General features: G+C 39.9%; 1 protein-coding gene across 1 annotated transcript in view; it reads left to right on the forward strand.

Moving 5' to 3' along the window:
* ndufaf2 (NADH:ubiquinone oxidoreductase complex assembly factor 2) overlaps window positions 1-25,919 on the forward strand; it is a 50,479-nt gene that overhangs the window by 14,182 nt on the left and 10,378 nt on the right. The window contains exons 2-3 of the mRNA XM_057831534.1: window positions 19,935-20,024; window positions 23,817-23,857. Coding sequence (XP_057687517.1) covers window positions 19,935-20,024; window positions 23,817-23,857 — 131 coding nt within the window. The remainder of the gene's footprint in view (window positions 1-19,934; window positions 20,025-23,816; window positions 23,858-25,919) is intronic.

Below are 25,919 nucleotides of genomic sequence, written 5' to 3' on the forward strand. Positions count from 1 at the left end.
TGTAACGAATTCTCCCAGTTAAACAAGACTGTAAGATGGATATTCAATAAACATTTATATCTTTTATATTTGCATGTCTGTTCTAACAGGCGGATAGTGGATTTGACATTTGTTTTAATCTCCTCGAGTTGGCAGAAAAAAAAAGTTTTCTCAGCTTTTAAATAGTGTACATATTTTTATGATCATTATAAATGCATTTACACAACGAAATAACGCTGGAAAAGTTTGTTAAATATATTTCTCGTGTGAGACCAAAGCGCCACATTCGTTTACATTCAGCGAAGCCGACAAAGGTTTCCATATTGCATTTTCAACAATCGATTTGAATCCTTTCCATATCCCACTCCTACCGTAGTTGTTTGCTTTTCAATTCCCCTGTCTGTAGTTTGTTTTTCACTCCTACAGCTGCTCCATATCGAAAAGGAAATACCACTTACACTTATAGTCCGAAAAATACGGTAAACATTTTTTTTTTTTTTCTCAATTTTTCTTCGTTGGATCGATTATTTATCAGTTAAAATGTTGGGGAAATGTGACAGTGACGTAAAAAATACAATTAAGCAATAGTTATGAGGTAGATATCCATGACTATTTTACAGACGTCAATTTTTTCATTGTGATTTAATTTGTTTAAAAGTTCAAAATACGCGAGTGAATAATTTTTTAAAGTCGTTTTTCTATTTTTAAACCAAATATTAGACATCAATTAATGATTCTAAGCTAAAAATGACAGAACATTTTGAATAATAAATACGATTACTTACCTTCTTTTTATGGCTAGGTTGAAACAAAAGTGGTTGCGCGACGTTTGTAAATAGGGGCTTCTAGGGTAAAACGGACAAATTAAAAATAGTTCAGGGGCTTATTGTGCCATGAATGCGCATAGCATATAGACATATTGTTCTATCAAACACAACAGTTCTTTTGGCATAAAATACAGCAGTTTATTTTAAAGAGGGTTGCGAGAGCAGAGACTGCTTTTTCAGCCTTGTCTGTGTTTTCCGCTATATATACACATACACCTATGTATATACAATATACATATATACACCCGGTTTTTTTAATGATATTTTGGGGAAAAACTAAAAAAACATGTCTTTATATATATCTTTCCAGTGCTAAATCTGAATAAATACATTGAACACATTAAGAAATATATTTCAGGGGGGTGACACTACTTCGTGGTTTTTCACATATCGCAGTGGGTTCTGGTCCCCGTTAACCACGATAAACGAGGGATCACTATATTGTGCAGGCTTAGTATACAGCATATGGCCTGTTAATGTGTCACCAAACAAGTATGGACACTTCTTGAAAAAATACAGACTGCCTGTTTGTTACACGCTGGCATTTTGAGTTTCATAAGGAAGCAATTTCTATCATTACCATTATATTACATTTTCTGGCGGCTGTACAGTGACACTCCCAAAAAGTGACCAGCTAAATTGTATAAGAGTAGCATACATAGAACTACAGCTTAACTGGTAATAAAAAATAATACCTTGCACTCCCTTGTTTGCCAGTGAAAAAGTGGTGGACAGTGACTGACAGAGTCTGTGCAGGGCCACCACACCTAAAGTTTTTCTTTTATTACTTCATATTTTTGGCCCATAACTGTTAGGTATCGGAGTCCATTTATTATTGGCCTATAACTGTTAAGTACCGGAGTCCATTTGTTGTTTTATTTAGCCAATGCCAAAGCAGTTTGCTAATTTTTTTGGCGTCCACATATTAACAAAACAATAGTTTTTGATCACCCTTACTACAGCACAAGTACAAATAATAAAATTAGTATGAGACATACAGTAGTGACTCAAAATACATGCTAGATTTACACAAAAATATACAGTAACACAGAATAGATTAGTTGTAATCCATAAAGTATGAAATAAATACTGTAAAATATAAAGTGAAGTAAATATCTTTTTGTATCAAAAACCAAGAACAAAAAAAAACTGCAAACAAACAATAAACCTGACATAGTCAACCTAATAATTGTAAACCGAGAAACCCTTTTCTAGTAAAGTGGTTTGCGTTATTGTCTTCAGGACTGGAGTTATCTGACAGATTCAGATTTTTCAATCACAGTAGTCTGATGCATATGTTGTGGATTGGTGGGCTTTTCTACTTTTGTTTGCAATTACAAATGTCTAAGTTTCACTGTATCTTTGTGCAACCCTCTTTTATTTTCCGCCAGTGAGTCCATCTCCCCTTGGCCGCCATTCTCCCTTTGTTGCTGCCTCCCGACCCCCCTACCCACTTTGAAGTTGTGCCAGTGAAGATTGTGACTCAGTACAGAAGAGTAGTTCAGTATGGTGCATAGAGTTCGGCTGAGCAGAGGACTTTCTTTTTAAGCTCCCCTGCTTCTTCCAATGCCTCTCATCAAAATGAATAGGCCTCAGTGTGAAGTACGTGCCTGTAGAGGGAGCAACTATAGATACTCATTGCTGCCATTGCTGGTCCATGGTGGCTCATTGATGGTTGCTGTGGCCACTGGATGTCCATCCACTTGTCATCCCGATCCTAGTTCTGCCGATTGCCAGATGAATCAATATTTATTTCACTATCTCTCCTGGCTTTTGGCTCCCTCAGGCCTGGCCTGCTATGCCTTACGCTGCATGGGGCACCGTGTCATGCTAGCAAATGATGTAAGCCGAAGACGAACGAACCCTCATTCAGCAGCACGTCTGCAGCTCCTGACGCCTGCCAGCGCCTCCTTTTTATTTAGGAAGAGAAGAAGCGCGCTGACATTATCGGCCGCTGCAGGCGCATTTGAAAATAATTGCCTGTATGATTGCTATTTTTCTTACCTCTTTGAGGAGGTGTACCCTTTTGTCTCAGGGAATCAATGGCTGCTCAATACCGGACAGAGGAAAGGCAGTTTCCTTTCATGTCTGCCTGAAAAGGAGAGTATTTTTAGCCCTATTCATTTTTAGCAGTGTCTGCCATGCAGTTTTAATCTATCGCTCCTCTCTCCCTGTGTGCAGAGAATGGAAGGGATTCAGAGGTTCCTCAGAGGTGTGCCACGCTGTGTCAGAGAAAAGGCGCACCATCACTATCCCTCTGCCTTTTGTCTATTATTTATTTGATCAGCCAGCTCCCCCTATGAAGTCCAAACTGAAAAGGCCTGCACTCGGCTATTTCAGGATGGCCGACTCTTGGGACTATGAGGGAGGTGTCTGTTTCTTTGCGCGTGTGTGTGTATTTGTATCAGCTTTGTATTTAAAAGGAATCAGCAATTGTGTTTTTTCCCCACTCTGCTTCATGCCCTAACACACTTAACACAACAACAGATGGCCACGTGTCATCAGAGCGTTGATTCAAGCCGCTTATTTTCATGGAAAGAGTCGCAGCAGAGGGAGACGTGGGTCCAAATGACTGTTTATTCTGCCACAAGTTGTCCCTCGAGTGCCATGAAGGAAGGTCTTCCCTACAGTAGGACATGAAAGCCCCGTTTACCGTGCATTGGCAATGTCCAGATCAGCTACAGTAAATCACGCTAATTGATCACCAGCTTTGCGGTGCACAAGGTTTAAATGAAGGTTGCTTAATCGTTATAGAGACACGAATGTGTTTGGCTCATCTCGCACGTTGTCGGTTGCCAAGGGTGTGTGTGCATACGCATCTTTGTGTGTGTGTGAGAAAGAGAGAAGGAGCATCATGGAGTGGCTTAACTACTAAATTAAAAAGACATTTGGTAAGATGGATGCTCAAGCTGAGATAAAAGGCGACAAATTCCTGTGGGAGAGCATCACAAGTAGGGCAAAGCCACCAATGTCATCATGGTTCAAACTATATGTCTTTGCCTTAAACTTGGGCAGGCTTCGTTCTCACTAGTCACTTCATTAGGTACACCTAAACCATCCAAAGTCTGGTAGCGCACACCAATACTGGCCCAGTTTCAGGCCAAATAAGCAAAGCCCTAATTATTTGCTGCTGAAAGTTGTGTGGAATTCACTGGTAGGGTTCTTGCGTGGTTTCTTATTCAGGATATGGTCTGGGTCTCTACTCGTCTGCTTAATAGTTACAATCACAAATGCATGTGCAGGCAAAACAGAGTTGGGCCACAGACTGTCATTTTGAATTGAAACAGAATCATAGTCAATTAGGGACGCTACCTGCAGCGAGTGTTGTTGCTGGACATGACAAGAGGAGCAATTCTACTGTTGCGCATTCGCATAATGTGCCTCCCAATTTATTCACCACAGACAAAATTACAAGAAGAGTTTCCAACTGTAATTGACCAGTTCAATCAAGTTATCTAAGCTATTTCTTTTTCCTCCTCTACTACAACTAGGACTGTCACGATACTACTATACTGACAAATCTTATGATCTATAAAATGGCCAATTATAGTTTTTCAGGGAGTGAGAAGCTACATGTGTCATCAGGCCTAGCCAGTGTCCAGATCTCAAAACTAGTGGAAAATCTTCGTCGGCATATATGTTTCCTTCTTTTCGTTTATATTATCCTTGTTATTTAGAACATGTAATTGTTCAATCTGGTTTTAGAGGGCAGCCAAAAAAGTGTCCCAGCTTTGGTTGTCATGTTTGAAAGCTGCTATATCTGAGAAGGCATATTCTTACTAGACTCCCGGTCACATTACAATACATGTTAATGTTGCGAAATTATGTCTAATAGTAGTGTTACCGCATTTAAAAAGTCAAAATGTTTATTACCCAATCAAAAGCATCCTCGTTTTCATGTAATTGTTTTTGAACGGAAACTCCTCATTTGACTAACAGGACTGAAATTTACAGGAATGGGTTTTAACTAATGCTGTCAGTTAGCACGTTAATAACAACGTTAACATAATCCCCCTTTCACGCCGTCAATTTTTTGGGAAACACGATTAATTATGACCCTGGACTTCTAAGATAATATGCGCGCTCTTGTGGCCGCCAGAGTTTGGCCATATAGCCAGAGTGGAATACTGGTTATCAGATGAAACTTAATTTGGGATTTTAATGGCCAAAATGGGGCACGTTGAGGTGGTGTGAGAAGCATGAACCTGCCTCTCAACTTGCCGCGATCTAGTCATTGAGAAATTCTTGTGTCAGGCGAAGCATAACTTGGGCTTTTTAGTCCAAAATGTGGCACTCTAAGGCAGATTGTGTCATTTATTGAGCTGCAATGGACAGATAAACTGTTAATGAACATGTGGAATGAAAGAGTGTGAACGTTTTCGATCACCACCAAAACCTCCAGCATGGAGGCTCCAGGCAGTTCGTGCGGGCTCCCAAAGCTCACCATTTTTGGGGCGCAAGGACACAGAGGATCGCAGTGAAATTCACGTTCTCAGGCAAAATGTAACCCAAAATGTGGCACTCTGGAGTTAATTGACTGGCCAAATCCCCCTAAAATGCACAGATGAGCTTTATAAATGCTTTGGAAGATAAGAGCTTTGGTGAGTTCAATCATTATATCAAATTTTTCACATTTTTTTGTAATTTTAATTCATTTATAATGTTAAATCAATGATAACAAAAGATATATTTCATTAAAGTATACATGTATCTAGAAATATATTGTAGATTGTACCAAAAAAATAAAATGGAAACTCCATGCAGGACTTGAACCCTTGATTATCAGAACTGAGCAGATGTGCTAACCACTCTTCCTCCGTGCCACCATTTTATTTTAAGTTATTTGGGGGAAAAAACATGTTTAATATATAGTAAATAAACAGTACCTCTCAATCCAAAATTTCAAATTGAAGAGGCCTTTGTATAAAGATACAATCAAGAAACTCAATTTGCCTTGATTAAACCATGGCAGATTATCTGCACGACTTAGAATCTACACAGACATAATTTTTGTACAGATGCAATTGACTGTCCGATGTGCTCTCATCTCAGTTAGGCCATCGAGATGGTGTGCAATCCAAAGGGGCTTCCTGTCACCAAAGGTTTCGACTGGCACATAAGCAGAAAGCCTGTGTCGCTTATTCTGAATATTTTAATGAAGCAGACAGGCACAGAGGAATAGGCCGCGATAAGACTGTGTGGAGGATAAAGAAGGTGGAGTGTTTAAAAAAAAAAATTGAGTGACAAAGAACAAGGGGAATGCTGACATCCGGGGTGAAATTACAGCGTGGATAGGATAGAGAGGAAGAATGGGGAGAATGAAAGTGAAAGGAGGCTTTTTGACAGAAAGAGGGTGAAATTAGTGGGTGGATCGGGCAGACGGGAGAAGGTGGAGGCAGGTTAATGGAGGCAGGGGGTCTGAAGGTGCAATGTAAAGGAGAGAAAAGGGGGTTGGATGAGTGTGATGGAGGTGAATGGAAAGGGGTGGACAGCTCGGTGTATGGACATCACGCACATAAAGAAGGGGGGTAAGCGAGGTTGATGCAAAAGGACACTTACTTCCTGGCTTGCTGCAATGTTTTTCCTTCCACTGAACAGACTTCAAGAGGACTGGTGGTCTTCAGCGAGCGGGTGCACCGTATTCCACCTCCCCATAAGCATGCTTGCTTTTAGTTAAAAGTGACACTCAGGGGAAATCAGCATTCTTTTTCTTTTTACTTCTATTTGAATTATTCGGCTTTCCGCCGCCGCAAGTCGCTCAAGCCTCCACGGCTTCAGCAACGATGGGGACAATCAGAATGAGGCTAAATGTAAAAGTATGAAAGAATTACAATGTTCAAGGAGCAGCAGCAGGCCTAGTTTTCACCTAAGCTCCTCCTCTGCTCCGTAGCGGATGCAAAACAACGGCTGGCCTTTTCTCTCTAAACCTCTCCCTGTGTCACAAGTCTCACAGCTAATAGGTAACCATGGTTACAATCCTCACACATCCCCTTCCATTCTCTCTCTCAGTTAGATTAGGGATTGGAGGCAAGAGAGTCAAGATTGGTACCTGGTTTCCCTGGTATCACTGTTGCTTATCGGATCACTCCATCTTCATAAGGCTTTCCATTACCATGCGCCCATTGGTGCCCATCCCCATGGAATGAAATAAACCAGACTCAGTGCAGGCCTACAAATGGGCTTCTTTGAGATGCCCTTTTCTTCAGCTACAATCATTGTTTTTCATACATTTTAAAATTGTGGTCCAATTCTGATCCTGGGTTTTGCCTCCCTGACTATGGAAATACTAAAAACCTACAGTAAGTCTACCATCACATTTGAAAAATATTTTAGGGGATAATACAACCCTAAAATACTTGTTGCATCTATCCTTGATGCTTGTTGAGCACATGACAGGGCCTCCCTCATATTCCCACTTATATTTGCATGTCCTACCACATTTGTTTTAATCATCTTGTCTTGGCTGAACAGGACCTAATGTGTTTAAAGTGCATGTACAGTCCCATGGCATATGACCGCCCGATTTACAAGTTATTTACAAGTAAATTACACACCAACGCTTTCTGCTTTGTGTTGTGAGACAAAGTTTGAGTTAGAAGGAGTGACCTTCAGAACCACAAAGTCAAGTGAATGAATAATCAAATCATCCCCTTCCATGTGGGCAAAGAGAGCCACAGTAGCTGGTGCACTTTAAGGATTTTATTAAACGGGACTGTCAACCATGCAAATTCAAAAGAAGATCTGGACTGGGTCTGAATGACTGTATTTTGCTCTTAAAATTTGAGCCAATAAGAGTTAAATTTTCATCCACTCGCGGTTGTGCGGCCATTAAATTTGGCAATCAGTAAAACATTATCTTCAAAACTACTTTTTTGCTGACAAACATCCACTGAGTTTGCAGATGTAATATGATTTGCTGCACTCAGCAGCTCATCCAATGAACCGCTGCATTTTTGGAATTCTTTCAGAGTTACAATGTCTCCAACTGAGCAACAAACAGTATCCTGCAAAGGATGTTTAACTCAATTCGCTACCACTGATGGCGAAAAGACTTCTAATTCATTTGAACTGGGAGCGCTGGCAGTGATCGTTCAATCGCAGTTTGAATCGATTGAACATTTATCTCGACCAATTGAAATAAATCATAATAATTCATTGCCAACCTTGCCAGTTTAAATGGATTGGAGTGAGGCTTTTCGTAGACGAGAATAATAGTCTGCACTTTAAAGGGATGGTTTTTTTTTTTTTTTTTTTGGTTGCACAAGAAAGCGAGGGATTTGCGCATTTTAAGGAGGAAGGGGAGATTGTAGCAGCCATAAAAAGCTCTTCCAATTTTGGTGGGAAAATGGAGTGTGTGTTGATTCTGCTTCGAGATACCACTTATGCAAGCCCTTTAAGTGTCCCAAAGCTCTGAAAATTGAGAAAGCACATTCATCAAGGCTTCTTCTATTGTTATTATGCTGTTACTAATGAGACATGTGCCAATTACTGGTTTCAAGGTATACTGTGGTAGGAAAACGTCAAGATTTCAAAACCTCAAAAATTTTCCGTCATATTGTCCCTAAGGTATTACCTATTTTTTCTGTCCCAAAAATGCATGGAGAAATCCCTCACTTGCAGCTATAAGGCTCAACCCTCCTCCACCGGTTGTTGCTCAGGGTCAGTGAGTCAGCTGTACTACACGATGGCTGGAGGAGGTGAAACTCCTGAACAAAAACGAAATCGCTGGTATGGGAATACTTTGGCTATAGAAAAGTTAGAGTGCCGCGGCTTAGAGTAGGAGGGCCAACCAAGATGTAAAACATGTTTGCGGAGGGTGGCTGCTGACGAGTTTCGAGAGTTAACTCCAGCGTGTTTAGCTGTGTCGAGCGGTGGTAAAACGTGGTGTTTTTTTTCTCTCTGGCAACTGTCTGTTTTGAGATAGAGAGTGTGTGTATAATGTTAACATGATACGAGTCATACACACATGCTTTTTATGGAAAATAATTCAACTGTTTTTGTTTTGATGGTAGTAATGTTGAGCTGTGGCTGTGGGTTTAGACTTGTCTAAATGACTGCATTTATTTTAATTTTATTCAGAATATTTTGTTGTTGTTTTTTTAACTTAACATTATACTTATGTTCCAATTTGCTAATATGTTTTGAAAAATAAAAACACTGTTCAATGTATTTTTTCATACCGTCAGAAAATCATTGGCACATGCCTATTACTGATGACTAAATCCTTAAGAATAGCACAATATCCCTATGGCAGCGCCTGTCCTAATGGAGGTGCTTCCTTCTGTCAGTATTCCTGTAACATGTTTCTATATGTAGAGCTTACCCTTCGAGCAAATTTTCACTTTACAGTGTCACCCAAAGCACCAAGCAACGCTCAACAGATACATTTACGGGCCGTCTACATGGTCACTCTCCGAGAATACAAAAAATTTCAAATTTGCATTTATATGGGCCTGTCTCCATTCAAACAGTGTCGAAATTCCGCATGAAAACGATGTAGTATTCATGCCAGGCCCTAGGGGGCAGTGCAGATTTACAAGGCGACAGAAAATTATGCACTTTGACCCCAACAAGCTCCTCAGCCCGGAAAAAAATATGCCCGCCCACTCGAAGCAATGGCATTTTTCTTTCGTTCAAAAAGGCACAAAAATGGAAACATTCAACATATTTAATTCAAAAATATTATTTAAGCAGTAAATTCAAGCCGACATTCCGCCATATTTGCTGTTTTTAATGTTTAGTAGCACCGCTGCGCACGCCCAATGTGACGTGTACGAGTGTTGACGTTATCGGCCCGGTCTCGCGCCGCGGGAGCTTTTGATATTCGTACGGAGCAAGCCCCCCCTCAATCCCCCGCAATCAAATCCTTCCACTTTGGAGGCAGGATTCAGAATTTTTCGTCTTCGCCGACACCATATGCACGAGAAGCGAGTCCGCTACTCAGTCATTGCGTCTTTGTGTCGCAGAGTCGCCATGTAAACTGTTGTTGACAGCACGCTTTGTGTTGCTTGCACTAGTGTGGAAAGTTTCTGTTGGACTAATCCAGTATGTTGGTTTCGTAAACCTGAGTGTGATGTCTAGCCAAAATGCAACTTACTGTAGATATTCAAAGGAGCCATGTCTGCTTTCCCACTTTTTTAAATGCTGCAAATCAGGTGCATCTCCAGGTCGGTGTTGGTCCACCCTTTGGAGGGAGATCATTTGTTTATCATTTTCTCTCCAGATGTTTCCTTTCAGTTTGTGTTCCCCTTCGCCGACATCTGCAGAATTGATCAAACGAGTTAACACTTGACAGTCTAGAAACGCCCGCCACGACATTGCGGAGATTTAAAAAAAAAAAAAAAAAAAAAAACTCGTAGGTCGCCCCTGGCGGGAGTCACCTGGGAGATTATGTGTCAAGTTGCTTTTGTGTGTGTGTGCGAGAATGTGTATTGGCGCGGGTGATGGAGTTTAGCAGGGTGTATCCAGGGTTCAAAGAGCAGCCTCCTCTGAGAACACAGCTGGTGTCTTATTCTAACGTGTCTTCCATTCGATTGGCACGTTCCGCTGCTGCCACCACAACCCCCATATCGTATCCTTCACTGCCCCACCCTGAAGTCTCCTCCCTCCCTTTCTCCCCTCCCCCAAGTAAAGGCTCGTAGATGAGTTGTACTCAGACAGGTGAGAGGGCTCATGAATATTTATGCAATGGGATTTCATTCCTTCAGCTGCTGGAACCCCTCCCCAACCCCCACCTCTTCCCCTCCCCGACGCAATGCTGCTGTTTGTCCTTCACGGTGAAAGGCAGTGCCCTCACTCCTGTCCCTCAGGTTAATCTTCCTGTTCACCGGCCTATGTGCGCGCGTGCATATTGGTAAGTAGGTACTCCCTCGTGAATGATGAGGAGGCAGACCTGTCACAAGGGTCCCGCTGAGATGGAGAACTGCTAACACCCTTCATGCCTCTTTCACCTCTCTGTCTCTGCGATAGGAAGGGGGGCTTCAACTCTCCCACTTTGACTCTTTGACAAAAAATGCATAAAGGAAGTCATTTGAGTTAAATTGAATGAGAAAATAATAATTTAACTGGAAAAAGACGTTTCCCTTGGGGGCAACAGATGGCTTCAGGGGAGGCGCAGCAGCTTAAGAACAACTATGAAAAATATCCACTTTTTCAGGCAAAATGGATGGCTGGCTTTTCATTACCTACAGTAATAGAGGAGAGGGTAAAACTGGTTTTATACATTTAATACCCTGCAATTGCCTAGCGACCAGTCAAGGGTGTAAACTGCTTCTTGCGCGAAGTCAGTTGAAATAGGCAAGAGCTTACCTAAGCTGTGACCCCAATAAGGACAAGCAATACAGAAAATGGATGGATGGTTTCAAAGGGCTATTTAATACATACAGTGCTGACTTGATATTGTGAAAAAAGTTAATGCAGAATGAAATAACATTTTGCTTGCCAGACGCACTGTACTGTTATTCTTAAAATCTGTTCAATTACATTTGTCTAAAGCGGCACTTCACTGAGAGGTTAGCATGTCTGCCTCACAGTTCTGAGAATAAGGGTTCAATCCCGGCCTCCGACATTCAAGTGTGAAGTTTGCATCTTTTTCCCATGCCTGCCTGGGTTTTTCTTAAGTTACTCTGGCTTCCTCTCACATCCCAAAAACATGTATGGTAGGCTGATTGAAGACTTTAAGAGGCCGTTTACACGGAGACGCTGCAACACCATTTTGCAACGATTGTAATGCGGCTTGCCCTTGCGGTCTCATGGCCACAGTGAAAACGTAAAGCATAGATTGCAAGCTTTTGATTATTCTGGGCTCCAAAGTCAAACGATTTGGTTGTGGGCCTTGGTCCGCAGCCGTGGAAAGGGAAACCGCAGCGAACTCTCTTATTGCAATGACATTAGCACACGTTGCACGTCATTTTGGGCATGCGCAGTCGCCGCTAATGGCAGCTCCCTCTCTCCCTGTATCCTGCGCCATTTTGTTGCGTTGTTTTGTATTTTAAAACATAAGCTAAAGATCATCAGTGAAGAAACATTGAATACTGTACACCTAAAGATTCTGAAACCTTAAAAGGGGAAACACTATACTGTAGTAGTGTAGTAGTAGTCATAGGCAAAGATTGCCATCTGGTTCAACAGACTTCTAAACGCTGGGCATTTCATATATTAAAAGGTTTCCATCCGATGCTATGTACCCATAAAAAAAAAAAAAAAAAATTAATAATAAAACACTCAGAGGACTATTGTTGATGAAGGCTTCGTCCGATGGTTGATGCCATCACAGAAGAAGAGTTTAAGGCTAGCTGTGACTGTTTTGACAGATTATAGAGGATAGATAGCTAGAGTAGACTTCCAGAGACTCATATTCGAACACCAGAGGTGTTCCCAAGTTCCTAAATCATCCACTATGAGATCGTGAATTATTCTAAACAACTAACTGATGGAAACCGACACATAACACAGTGGTTCAAAATTTATTTAGACATAAGACCTGCCTCAGTATTTTAAAAAATCTCACAATAGTTATGTGAACGAGAAAGTGGCCTCATATATGAATAGACAAAAACGCACAAAAATACATACAATGCTTTTTTCACTGTTCCACATAAACAAGCACTTTGGCCATCGACGAAAATAACCTCAATATTTAAATTCAACCATCAACTAGCAGTGTATGGAGAGGGCAGAGGAATGTACCACAATAGTGAAAATATGTAAACATAATGCAACTCTTTAAGCCATCAGTTTCAGCTTTTCTCCTATAGTGTTCGCCACAGTGAAACAGTCAATTCGCATGTTGACTTGGCACACAAGTTTTACGTCAAATGCCTTTCCTGACACTACCCACAAGCAGGAATTCAACTCACTAATACAACTATATCATATATAACGATCAGTATATATTGAATTATGACATCAATCTAATACCCAATAAAAGCCATTAGATTTTCATAAAAGCTTTCATAATTAAAGTTTAAGTAGAGGATGTTGGGTTTTCATCAGCCAGCAGCTTAATGGGATTCACATGCAAGCTGTTAAAGTCTTAATGGAAAGCCACATAATAACACTGCAAAACTGAACGCATACACACTTTCTCCTCTTGTCACTTGGTTTTATGGCCATCAATACAGACAGGTCAAAGTCACCGTGTAAAGGCAGCCATTCTAGGGGACCTACAATATACTGTACAAAACTCAAGTATGATTAGTGTATAAAGAGTAGTGGAAGTGTAGCTTCCAGTAAGCCAAAAGTCATCATACTAGAACATTTTATGTTCCTGAGAATATTTATATATAAAATATAAATGCATACATATTTGTGTTTAATTTTATCAAATTTTTTTCTGAGACTGTGTATTTTACTTTTTGTGAGCGGAGAAATGTCACGTTTTAGATCAACTCACGAGCCTTAATATTCCACTTCATTGGCGCCAATGTGATGCTCGGCGACCGGCTAGCAGGCTAACAGATTCACGCACTAATCTCCGGTCAAACAATGACAACTAAGTATTAGGCTCGAGCGTTTACGTCACAGCAGCACGGGATCGTGCGAGATTTGCGACAACGCAGCCATTTTGGAAGCACGTCTGCATCACGGGACATTTAAACTTATCGGCAAATACAATTCAACTACGAGTGCCAAAGATGGAAAAATGTAGGGAAAACTTGCCAGTTCGATACAGAGACAAACTTGTTACCACGGCGAAGGACAGATATGTGAGCAATTTTAAGGATGTGAACAATGTTGACCCTCACGAGCAAGCCGAACACAAATGGAATAAAGATGTCGACAAGCTTCCACCACTACGCGAAATGGACATCATGCTGTATTTAGTGTTTGGTGTATGTTACTACACTCATCAGCAATTCCGAAACCACAAATCGCTACAAAGCTACGAACAGTTTTGCTGCGGATGGGTGCAGGATCTGCACATTATGACCATAGCAAACGGCAACACCATCTTTCTAGCAAAGGTAGGCAATGTGTGTTTACATTAGTCTGTGACCACGGATGTACAGATTTTTTGTTGCAGAAAATGTAGCCTGTGTACAAATTCTTTGCCACTCTCTCACGTCAAAATATTACAGCTTTTTCATTTAGCAACGACAGGAATTATGTCTTATGAAGACAATGCACATGTATGCATTCTAGTTGTTTAGCTGTAGCTATAGCTAACAACAGGCCGACTTAGGGCATAAAGTTACTGAAATTTGCGTAAACAAACTAAATTAACTTACCGGAGTGGAAGTGCATGGAGGAAACTATGTGTGTAACTGGAGAATCAAATGTTATGCCCTTCCTTCTGATCGAGGCCACCCATGCCATTCTTCGACGTTTGGTAAGTTCAGATATGACCTTTCCCTCGCCTTTTCTCCATGTAGGGATCCGGAAGAAACTCAATGGTGTTCCGTCGAGCTGTACATTCTCCTTTCTATATGAATGGTTGTTGCAATTCTTTACCGCACAATAATTTCCAACGATTTTTAAAGAGCGACCTGTGTTGAAATGCCTCACTGTTTATGTTTCTCGCTTCCACAATGGCGATAGCGGCGGAAACCTCGCGAGTGCCACGTCATACGCTCGAGCCTAATAGATTTTTGCACCACTTTCACCCTGCTCCTTGTGAGACTTTCCCTGTTAGAGGGACATGTCCGCCAGCTAGAGCACAATAATGTTGTAAAAGGAGGAATGGCTGGTAGTCGCGGACCTGCTAGCGAGATTAGCATCAGCCCTAATGAAAAGAATTCGAAGTTGATCAATTTCAAATGAAAATATGCATATTCAGTCTACAATGCAATGGTTCATATCAAATAATACAATTTCAAAATAAGTTATTCAAATACAGTATTGTATTTCAACTCTTCAGGTTAAGTATTTCCAGGTTAAAGTGGCTAGAATTTTTTGCTGGAACTCCCTGACACAAAGGTTGTCACGGAGCCAGAATTTATTTATTTTTTCCTGGGGGGGGTCAATCCTCCCAAAACCACCAAAATGCAAAGAAAACTGCTTTTAGCAGTTATACTACCCATAGCACAAAATAAAACACAACAGGTTTTACACATGCAAAAGGCGACTGCATTACACTTACTGTAACAAGGCATACATACTGTACATACATAAACGGATTTGTATTCCAAATTTTATTTTTCCAATGATATGCAATATATATATAAACACAAATAAGTACAAATTACTTACATTATGCACATTGGAATTGAATATTTTTTTAAGATTACGCAAACTTTGACTTTTTTATGTTATAATGAAATAAATAAGTAGCCAAACATAGTTAACTGAACAAAAATAAGTACAAAGTGCACATTAACTATATTACCAAATGTATTACATTTGAGACAAGCATTTCTGGACCTCATTGCAGTAAAAAAAAAAAAGTTTAAAACCTTGTTGTGTTCAATCTCACTTTAGTTATATTTGTTTTACCACAAGAACTGCATGTAATGCTTAATGTATCATTTGTAATACAAATTAGAGAACATATGTACAGTATGCAAATTAATTTTTAAAAATGTTCGAATTATCTTTATTATGTTCAAGGACCACATAAAGCTTTCAAATTTAAAAAAAAAAAAAGAATTTTCTGTTAATTATTTCTGGGATCAAGCATTATATGATTAACATGGAAGATGTTCTGAACCTCCCCATCAGAGAAAATAAAATACAATAAGTCTCTTCAACTCTTTCTTTTCTCTCAAAGATCTGGTCAATTTTCTGTTGCATTGCCCTTCTTTATCGTATTAATTCAAGCTTGTTCTTTTTTTCATTTTTTGTTGTCCCAGAAAACGTGAATTTGAACCAATCAGAGCTAACTATCCATACTGGTCACTCGCCAGTATGTCAGCCAATTGAACAAACAACTGGAGTCAAGGCAAGGGAGGGTGGTTGGATCCGCGAATGAGAACGCAGTGGAATAAATAATAAATATCATTGGAAACAGATGACGCTACACAAGCACTTTATTAGGCTTGTTGTTAACACTTGTGTATGTAAATCTGACGTTAGTAGGCTGCTTTCCTCTTGGAGATGCGTCGGTGGCAGCCTGGCAGTTTTTTTTTTAACATGGAAGTTTGACAGTTGCCGTCATATTTTCGGGATCAAAGCACCGTTCCGCGACCGAGTTTTATACTGGAATGGCATTCTAGACTTTTCTGGCCCACTTTCACCCCTGAGTATTTCAAATTAAAGCTTAGCATTTCAAATGTAGTTTTTAAATTCAGATTTAGTTTCTGATGGTACAAATAAATGTAAACAAATGTTTCAAGTAATACTGTGAGAAGTGTTGTTTGTGAGAAGCAGAGTATTCAGTGCTGCTAATTCTATGAGAATCAGAAAATCAGGTTTTAAAAAAAAAAATTTGAAAGATTTTATATGAAAAAACATACTATATTGTCTATCTTTTTCTGGGGTATAAGCCACCCAGCTCTAAACTTAAACCAACATATCTTTTCATTTTTTGGTTGAATAATTTGTTCCTTTTTCATTTTGACTTTTGAAATTTTGACTACTACTGCATTTCCTTGCATCATTTCCAGTACCGGTTGTGTAACTATGGCCTGTGCGTGTTTTTGTGCAGTTGTCCTAAATGCGAGGTTACCAACACAGCGCCAGTCTGGCTCACGAACCTCCCCTACCATGCCTTCATTGTGTGTATATGTGGTGGGAGGATCAACTGTGTTTCATAAATATTATGTACATACGGTATGTGCCATTCAAATCCGTGGATAAATGCCTCAGTGTGGAGAGAGGTTTAGTCATGCTGCAAAAGTAACGTGACAAGCGGAAAACCATGTCGAAACAGGAGAATGCAACCTAGCCTCGGAAAGAGATATAGACGACGTGCTCGTTTCTCTGTAAGCGTATTCGTTCGGCATCAGCTGTAGCTGAACATGTTGCTTGTGGGGGTAGTGTAATAATTGTACCGCAGCCACCCACACCCACTGTAAATATGGATGGGATCTGTTCATAATAAGCATACCTGTTAAATGTATTTGCTCACTGCATCAGGAGACCGCAGCCTTTTGTTTGCTTTTGTTTTTGTTCTGAAACCATGAATAGAGAGAGGTAGAAGTAGGTTGAGTGATGTGGGTTTTCTAGGAAACAGGTTCTCAGGAAACATCTGAGGATCTTAGAATGTCTTGAGTTATTTTTTTCCCCGACCTGCGTTTCAGGAAGGCGCTATGGAGCCTTCAAGGCCCTGTAGTGGCAATCTATTGGGAACCAAAGCAGAACCAAAGCAATGCCAGCCTAATTAGCTGACCTGATTACAATATAGGTGGTCACAAAGCATAGAGTTAACCATGTATGACTTATATGCAAGTAAATGGCTTTTGTTCTCACAGCATAACCGTAAACTTTATAGAGTAGATCCTCGCAACAGCCAAGTCAGTGTGCAGGTTAGAAAGGGAATCACGCAAACCAGCAGTTAACAGCAATTTGATGCAGGATACAGTTGCGTTTTAATCTGATAATAATATCATGCATTTCCGTTTCCAATAATACGCATTTATATGGCGGAAAACACGGACAAGACTGAAAAAGCAGTTTGTGCTCTTGCATTCTTTTTTAAAAGAAACTGCTGTATTTTAAGCCAAAACAACTGTTGTGTTCGATAGAACAATATGTCTATATGCTGCCATAGCAGATTCATGGCGCATTAAGCCCCCGAACTATTCTTAATTTGTCCGTTTTACCCCGAAACGTTTACAAACGTCGCGCAACCACTTTTGTTTTAACCTAGCCGTAAAACTAAGGTAAATAATTATATTTATTATTCAAAATGTCTGTCATTTTTTGCTTAGAATCATTAATTGATGTCTAATATTTCATTTAAAAAATAAAACAACTTTAAAAATTTATTCACTCGCATGTTTTAAACTTTTAAACAAATCACGTCACAATGAAAAACATGGTGTCTGTAAAAAAGTCACAGATATCTATCTATCGCTTAATTGTATTTTTTTTTTTTGTTACTGTCGCGTTTTCGCCGATATGTTAGATGATAAATAATCGGTCTAAACAAAGAAAATTTGAAGGGAAAAAAAAAACGTTCAAAGGGGTAAATATATGAAAAAGAAAATCTCGACCACTCCTTGATGTCTGCGATTTCTGCATCGCGACCCTTGTTATATTGCCATGTTTCCCCCATAAAGTCCCAAAAAAATCCAGCTGTGGGCATTCACAACTGTGTCTTGACACTCAGTGATACATGCTACATGGAGTTTTTTAATCAAAATAAGGTAAGTACGCGATAATATCTCATTAAAGTCATGGCGTCTGTAATTCTGTTCTCGCGTGCTCTCGCCTCCAGATAGGGTTTGCTGTTTAAAAAAAAATTATTTTTTTTTAAATGCCCTCCTGTTCAAAAATTTTCTTCCCCCAGAAAAAGGAGATTTTAAGCTTTCCAATGATGTATCACACGTGCATATCAGACAATTTTGAAATTTGGCCAAAATTGGGGTCTCAGAGCGGAACTTCAAGTCACCTGAGTGTTTTCAGCCATATACTGTATATATATAAGTATGTATATATACATATATAGATATATATATTTTGAAAGTGATTTATTTTTGTTATTTTTATAATCTCGGCGCATGGTGACTGCACATCTGCCTCAATGTTCTGATATTAAGGGATTCTTGTCATGTTGCTATTTACATTCGATGTAACTGATGTTATTGTTATTCGTATATAGCACAATAATGCATATTGTTTTTTTCCCCTTTTTTTAAAAACATGGCACATTTTAGGTGTCATTTTTTTCTTCTCTTTCAGTGCCATCGACAATTATAAATATACAATCATGATGCTCTTTTTATCCCTCTGCCGTGAATTAAAATTAGTTTTTCACTAGTAAACGTCCAGTCTAACCCTCTCAGTTTAAATGGGTTGGACGTCAATCACCATCAATGTCAGCTGAAGAGTTAATGGAATTTTCATTGATTAAATTGGCAAAATGTGATTTGGGGTACAGGTATGAATGAATGAGTTTAACTCTTCAGTCAGGGTACCGCTGTATTATTATTTTGCAGCTAGTTTTGAACACAAGGCGAGGTTTTTTAAAAAAATGGATGGTTTTAAGTGAGCTGCAGATTATGACACGGAAGGCACAATGTGGCTTGCAGGCGTTCTGTTAGATACCTGTGATGGAAGCACAAAATGCATAATGGCATTAGTCAGTAGAAAAGGGATTGAATGCTTCTGTCTCGTCATGCCCTCGTCCATTTATCCTCATGCCACAAAAATCTGAACATTAAGGCCATCATTTCAGGCCAGTCAGCTGCTGCCCGAGCACAGATAGAATCCTGACAGATTGTCTGTGTTTTGGAGCATGTTGTTTTCTGGGCCCATCCATTTCTCGCCTCCTAGCCATGTTTTGCAATGCATCATAACTCTCTCTCTGTCAATGACTGCCTCCTTTTACCTCCTCCCACCCATTCTTTCTCTTCAGGGAAGCAGCCGGACATGCGACTACCTGTGAGCGGCAATCTGTGGAAACAAAGCACTCGCACGCTTTATAAATCCATGCCGTCATTTTCTTTCATTCTCTCACTCTCCACCAGCCTTCCTCCTTCGTTCTTGGCTCCGTGTCATTGTGTGCCAACAAAACTTGCCTAATCAGCAGATTTCACCAAAATAATTGGTGGCGGCCTTGCTGCTGGCGAGCCTCGTGCCGTACACAGATAGGGAAAAGGAGCATTTAATATTCCACACGGCTCGTGCCTACCCCCTCCTCCCCTACTGTTCTCTGTGATATCTGACCTCTTTTGTCTCCTGCGCGGCTTGATGTTGATTTTGGAGGGCATTGTTAGCCGCAGCGCCGCCATTGGTAGAGCTGGTCGGAAAAGGCGGTCGGGGTGGGGGGGCGTGCTTGGTAGGGTGAAAGGGAGCCTCATTTGCATAAAGGCTTAGCCCAGATTTGGAGCCACTCAGCGAGATCCGAGGAGAAGGGCCCGGGGGCCACGAGGTAATCATCCATGGCCTGTCACAGCGCTGTCATTCCTCCGTGTATTTATATGTGAGCAAGGAGGGGGGCTTGTGTGTATGTGTGTGTGTGTCTAGTCATTGTTGTTTGTTTGTACCGCTTTGCATCATCTTGTGTGCCCTCTTCTTTTGTTCCAGGGAGACTCGTTCGTGCCAAGCGGATGGTGGAGGCCTCAAATCCCACAGAGTACGAATATATGGAAGGCAGCATACCCATCGAGTGGGACGGTGAGTGTCCGTCCCTTTCTAACATCGAACTGAGGCCTTCGCAGATGTCTTCCTTGTTTTTAATTCCACCCTCTCACTGCGAGATGGTTTTTTTTAATTATACACAGTAAATGTCAGAGACATCAAGTGTTATACAAGCGCTCCGGTAAAGTAGTGTTCCTTACAAGTGGATACAAACGGTTCCCTCTGTCTCTGGCTGGCTATATCCACCTTAAACCCCTCATCCTACTTCGCCCCATCCCTCATGCATTTTCATCAGCATGCAAATAAGAAAAAGGATAAAAGAGGGCCCAGAATCCCCTGCGCTAGCTGGAGGAAGAGTTAGAGACAGAGAGATTCTCTATCTCGCTTTCTCTTTCTCTGGCTTCCCTGAACCTGCTCGGCTATGCAGGCAGCTCAGCCAAATAGAGCTTCTTTATTAACAAAAAAAAAAAAAAAAACTTAAAAAAAAAAAGGGGGGGGGGTGGAGATGACAGACATCCAGGCACGAGAGAGGAAGAGAAAGAAGGACAAAGGTACTGATGGGAAATGACAGAATGTGTGTGTGTGTGCTATCAAATTCTAAGACCAGAGTGGATACGTCCTCGGTAATCCAACTGGTTGGACGATTTGCTTCTCCCACCTCCGCCCCCAAATTAAATCTCACTGTTCCTGGACGCTGTTTGTCCTACAACAGAAAATGTGATTGTTTTATATTTGTTGTCTGTGTGTGTTTTATACAAATACTCTCTGTAGTTATGTACATCAGTACAGTGTTTCCTCGCAGAATTCCAATTTGGCTATTTGCTGATTTTCTTGAGCACCCTGTCGACAATTATTCATGGAAAATATCATGTAAGGGCCTACGTTAAGGTGAGAGGTTGAGCCTCATTTAATCAGGCTAAAGCCTTGTCCAATGGGAAAAAGTAAGGCTCAAGGAAGAAATGAAATGATCAATTTTTTTTCGAGGGTTTTCAATTACTTGTAAATATTTGCTATTCGTATCATGGCTAGGTCTATTATTGCCCACGAATAGAGTCTTTAAACCAGGGGTTCCCAAACTTTTTCCTGTGAGGGCCACATAACTTTTCCCTTCTCTGATGAGGGGTCAGTTTGTAACGGAAAAAGTGTGACGATTGCAGGGGTGCCTAAATGTAAAAAAATGCTGTTTTTGATAAAGCCACAATCAAATAACCCTTTCTGGATTCTTCACGGAACAAAAGTAAATAAAATAAAAATAATAATATAATATAATATTATATTAATAAATAAAAATAACGCTATTAATTAAATAGATAATAACCAAATAACCCTCTCTGAGTTCTTCACAGAAAAAGGCCAGGAAATAAATAACACTATTGAGAAGATTTTTTTTTCAAAATGCTCTCTGGTATTGTTTAGGGGGCCGGACCAAATGTGGAGGCGGGCCGTGTTCGGCCCGCGGGCCGTAGTTTGGGGACCCGTGCTTTAAACTATTCCAACCCTCAATAAAATGTACATTACATCGCCACATTGGATTGGAAATCCACCGATAACTGAAGACCCCTGTAAACAGAGAAAACCATTGATAACTTTGTCAAGCAAGCATTCAAGGTTGTCCAACTAATTACGTGTATCTGCCTAAATGGGTGGCTAATCAAATTAAAAGTAAAAAGTTTAATATAATGCTACCATACATTCACACAGCAGAAGCTGGTGTAGAGTTGCCAGATGTACACTCCGTAGCCCAAGAAAGTTTGTGTGTCAATACATTTATGTGTGCTTGGGGTCTTCTTTTACAAGTCCTGACAAATGGCATTTTCAATATTTTCAGAGTGCACAGTGGGAGTTTACGATGTGGCATAGGATAAGATTTAAATCAGATGGGGTAAAATGTAGGGATGTACCGAAAGCAAAATTCTTGGCCGGAACCAAATATTGGAAACACTTGACTGAAAGGCCGACTAGTACACATGTACAGTGTGCTGCAACGATTAATCGATTGACTCGAGTATTCGATTAGAAAAAGATTCAAATCAAATTTTGCTGCTTCGAGTATTCGTTTAATTAAAGTAGCGTCTTAATGGTTTGTTTTGAAAGTGTTTTCATTAAGCTTTATTCATTTGGGTGGATACACTGCCCTCTAGTCTGCCTCATTTCACATGGCTGAATCCAGCTGCTCCCTGTTAAGACCAACCTAAGCTAAGTTTTTGTTTGCGCAAAAGTTTTTTTAATGCATTCCTAATCTAGTTTATAGGTATATTTAGCCGTTTTTTGTGAGAATATGTGTCTGAACAATTTGTTAAGAGCATTGTGGAAAAAAAAAAAAAAAGTTAGCATTTTATAGGATTTAAGCTAGCGGACTTTTGGGCTTTGCAAGTTAGCCAATTGTTCTTTTGTTGTACATAGATCCTCGTTTATTCATTTATTTATTTATTTTTTTACCGTTTGAGGCTCATCTCGGGTATTTTAATTTTTTATGTTCCTTATCCGATTACTCGATTATTCGAAATAAATAGTTCATCAATTAATCGACTAATAAAATAATCGATAGCTGCAGCCCTACACATTTATACAATTCACTTTTTCTTTCTTTTATTTCAATTATTTCATTTCATATTTTTCCGATTAATGCCCTTTGCCTTGGGCTTTTTTTTTTTAACCATCAGGGGGAAATAAAACATCTTCCAAAATGTTCTACGACCCTCGAGGCTCGAGAAATTTTGTTTGAAAAGTAAGGATTCTGAAACCATAGGGTGCATTCCCGGCGGTACTGAACATTTTGTGGCAAACTGAACGGGTCCTGTAGCAGAGATGCCGGCGCTAAATGCTAAATGAGGTCTCGATGTACGTTGGTGTGAAACTGTAGTTCACAGCAACAACAAACTATTCTGTTCTCGCCAAAACTATTAAAGCTCTTTACAAAGCTATCACAATCTCTCGTACTCCTTAAAATAAGATTGGATGCTTTCTTGTGGAACAAGTGGAATCGATCGAGAGCACAGCCGAGTCCTAGTGGCGACGAAGCCGAGCGAAGTCGCTCCCAGCCGTATAAACTGGCAGAGGGGGTGTGGAAGTTGTGGAAAAAATGAGAATTACAATGAATCACAAAAAGAGGAAGTTGTCACGCCATTGAATTACTGTACTAAACCACAGCGAATGCACACGAATGCATTGAGATACTACTTTATTTGTATACTTCTTGCCTAATAGTTAGTTATAAATTAGTTAATCATTAAACTCTAAACTCACACAACGGTTCAAATGTGACGCGGGACATCAATGGAAGGCAATTTCAGAACGAGCGTGTAGCAGCGATAAAGCAAATTTTATTTTCCTTTATTTAATAATTTATGTATTTCTTTGAAACCTCAAAATACTTCTAAACCGCAGAAATGTTGGCCGTGAGCCAGGAGTAGCCAGCTTGTTGCTTCTCGCTTGCAGTTCACCGCAGTAATCTTAGCTATGTTCGGCCGAAAGTTTTCGGCGCCGAATTTTCAGTCATATCTCTAGTAAAATGTGCCGAAAAAAAATAAAACACCCACTGTTCAATCCATTGATGCTTGCTCCATTGAGGTTTCAAAATATACGCTGACATAATGCCCAGCAATGTTTTAGAATACTTAGCCCCACCTTCCCACCAAACATTTGAATTGCAAACCAACAACCTAGGACCTAGGAGAACTCCATATAATACCAGGTCAATCATCAAAAAGTTGTACCACCTTAAGAAAAGAAGTACTGTATTGGTATTGCGTTGCTTTTGAATGTGACTGCAGGTTTTGTTTTTGTGGGTGTTCTCACTAGCTCTATTTTATGTATTTATTCCTCTAGCTTGGATCCGAGGCAGACGGAAGGAGCCTCCCTCTGTTGAGGTATGTCTCCCCCATCACCATGCACTTCTACCCACCAGCCAGCAGCAGCAGTAGCGTCCTCCCTGCTGTGATGATGCTTGGACTCTTGGGGCTTGGGCTTTCAAGGGAAAGGAGAGGCTTTTGATTTGTTCAATCTCTTTCGCTTTCTAATGAGGAACATTTGGGAACAGCGTTAAAATAAACACCATGTCCTAGTTAGAGCCAGTGGTGGGAAGTAATGATTGTACAAATATACTGTACCTCATGACTGTCCTGAAGAAAACCTTTCAGGTATCTGTACTTTACTTTAGAAATGATTTAGAAACATGGCCATATGAGAGAAACCATGATCATCTGTTGGCTTGCAGGAAAAGGAGTTTGACATCCCTGCATCATGCATTCTAGGTTCATATTGGCATTTTGCCCAAAACCGACTATTTTTTAACTTTATATTTAAGTTTACGTACAGTATATTAATGGGGGAAATTCCCGTTAACTGATTAAGTTTGAGGACAAATGGTTCACTCAGTCAAATCAGTACTTGTTTTACGAGGTAATTTTTTTACTCAAGGATGTTCATTTGCTGCCAAACCTCCAATTTCAAAGTATTTGGACATCTTTTAGAGACCAACTAAATTCACAGCAAAAAGATGAAATGAGCTACAAGATTGAAAGATTATCATTGTCAATAGCACCGAAAGCTTTATGTGCATGGTGATGTCTGAGTACTATTGCCACCTTTAAAAAAAAAAAAAAAAAAAAAAAAAAGCATGATTCTATATACAGTGGTACCTCTACTTACGAAATTAATTGGTTCTGGAAGTAGTTCCTTAACCTCAAAATTCCGTACGGAGAGACGCGTTTTCCATGTAAAAGCCCTAAACTGTGCCAAGCACTACTGAAAGGCCACATTAAATTTTATAATTGGGGTAAAACCGAAATAATCCAACAGACAATCACATTTAAATTATTCTTTATACCAGGGGTCTCAAATACAAATCTTGAAGGTCCACAATTATTTTTTCATACAAGCATGGGTCCGTTTAGTAATGTCGGTCAAGTACAAGGCAGGTCGAAGGTGGTAAAGGTGGTTTTCTTTTGAACAAAAAAAATACAGAGCACATTCTGATTAAATAAAAATAATTAACAAAACATTTTCTTGACTTATATTGACTAAATAAAAATACAAAAAACAAAAAACAGTAAGTACCAAGTACAATATTTACGCATGTACACTAAATAATTGACTAGATCTGTCATTAAGGTGCAAAGAATAACTATTGACAGTACATTTTCTAACTGTAAATCACTGCTGGACAAAAAAGAAAACGTGCAAGTTGTACAGTACATGTTCACATGTACAGAACATAAATGACAAGCTCTGTCATTAAGGTGCAAACATAATAATTATTGACAGTAACTTGAACTGTAAAACACTGCTCAATGGCATTTGGTGGTCACAAAGCTGTTTACTCACATCGTCAGCCAGTACTTCAGTGCGTCTTGTGGTTGATAAATCTGAGAGTAAGATTTGTTTGATTTTTGTTGTCATTTCCTCCTTTCCTTTATCTTCGGACGTTGCTCATCATTTCAGTCATACACTCTTTTATTATTTCTCCATCAGAGAACGGCTTCTTATTTTTTGCCAACACCCATGACACTCTGAGCACTCCGTTGCAATTTGTTGTGTAATAGATTTAACAATAACCTTCCTTGACTCTTGATATGACTGCTTCAACCTCTTAATTTCTTGCCTTCTCAATTCTGATTGAGGAGGAAACTTCTCTTCAAAAGAGCTGGGCTCTTTAACATAATGGCGTTTCACATTTTCACTTTTTATCAGAGCAACTGTCTTGAAGCATATTAAGCACATAGGTTTGGTACTTGCAGTTGGTAAAATGGAGGCATATTTGGCAGTCCATTTCTCATTGAAACGGCGATTTTCTTTGTCCAATTTCTCTTCTCTTGGTCAACTTTGAGCATGCAATTTTGTTAGATTCAGTCTTCTACTGGTGGCATGTGAACAAACAGATTGCAAAGTGCCGGGTGCGACTCATGTTTCACACTGTTGCGGTACGTTCAC

The sequence above is a fragment of the Corythoichthys intestinalis genome, chromosome 3 (assembly GCF_030265065.1).
Source record: "Corythoichthys intestinalis isolate RoL2023-P3 chromosome 3, ASM3026506v1, whole genome shotgun sequence".
In the NCBI taxonomy this organism is placed as follows: Eukaryota; Metazoa; Chordata; class Actinopteri; order Syngnathiformes; family Syngnathidae; genus Corythoichthys; species Corythoichthys intestinalis.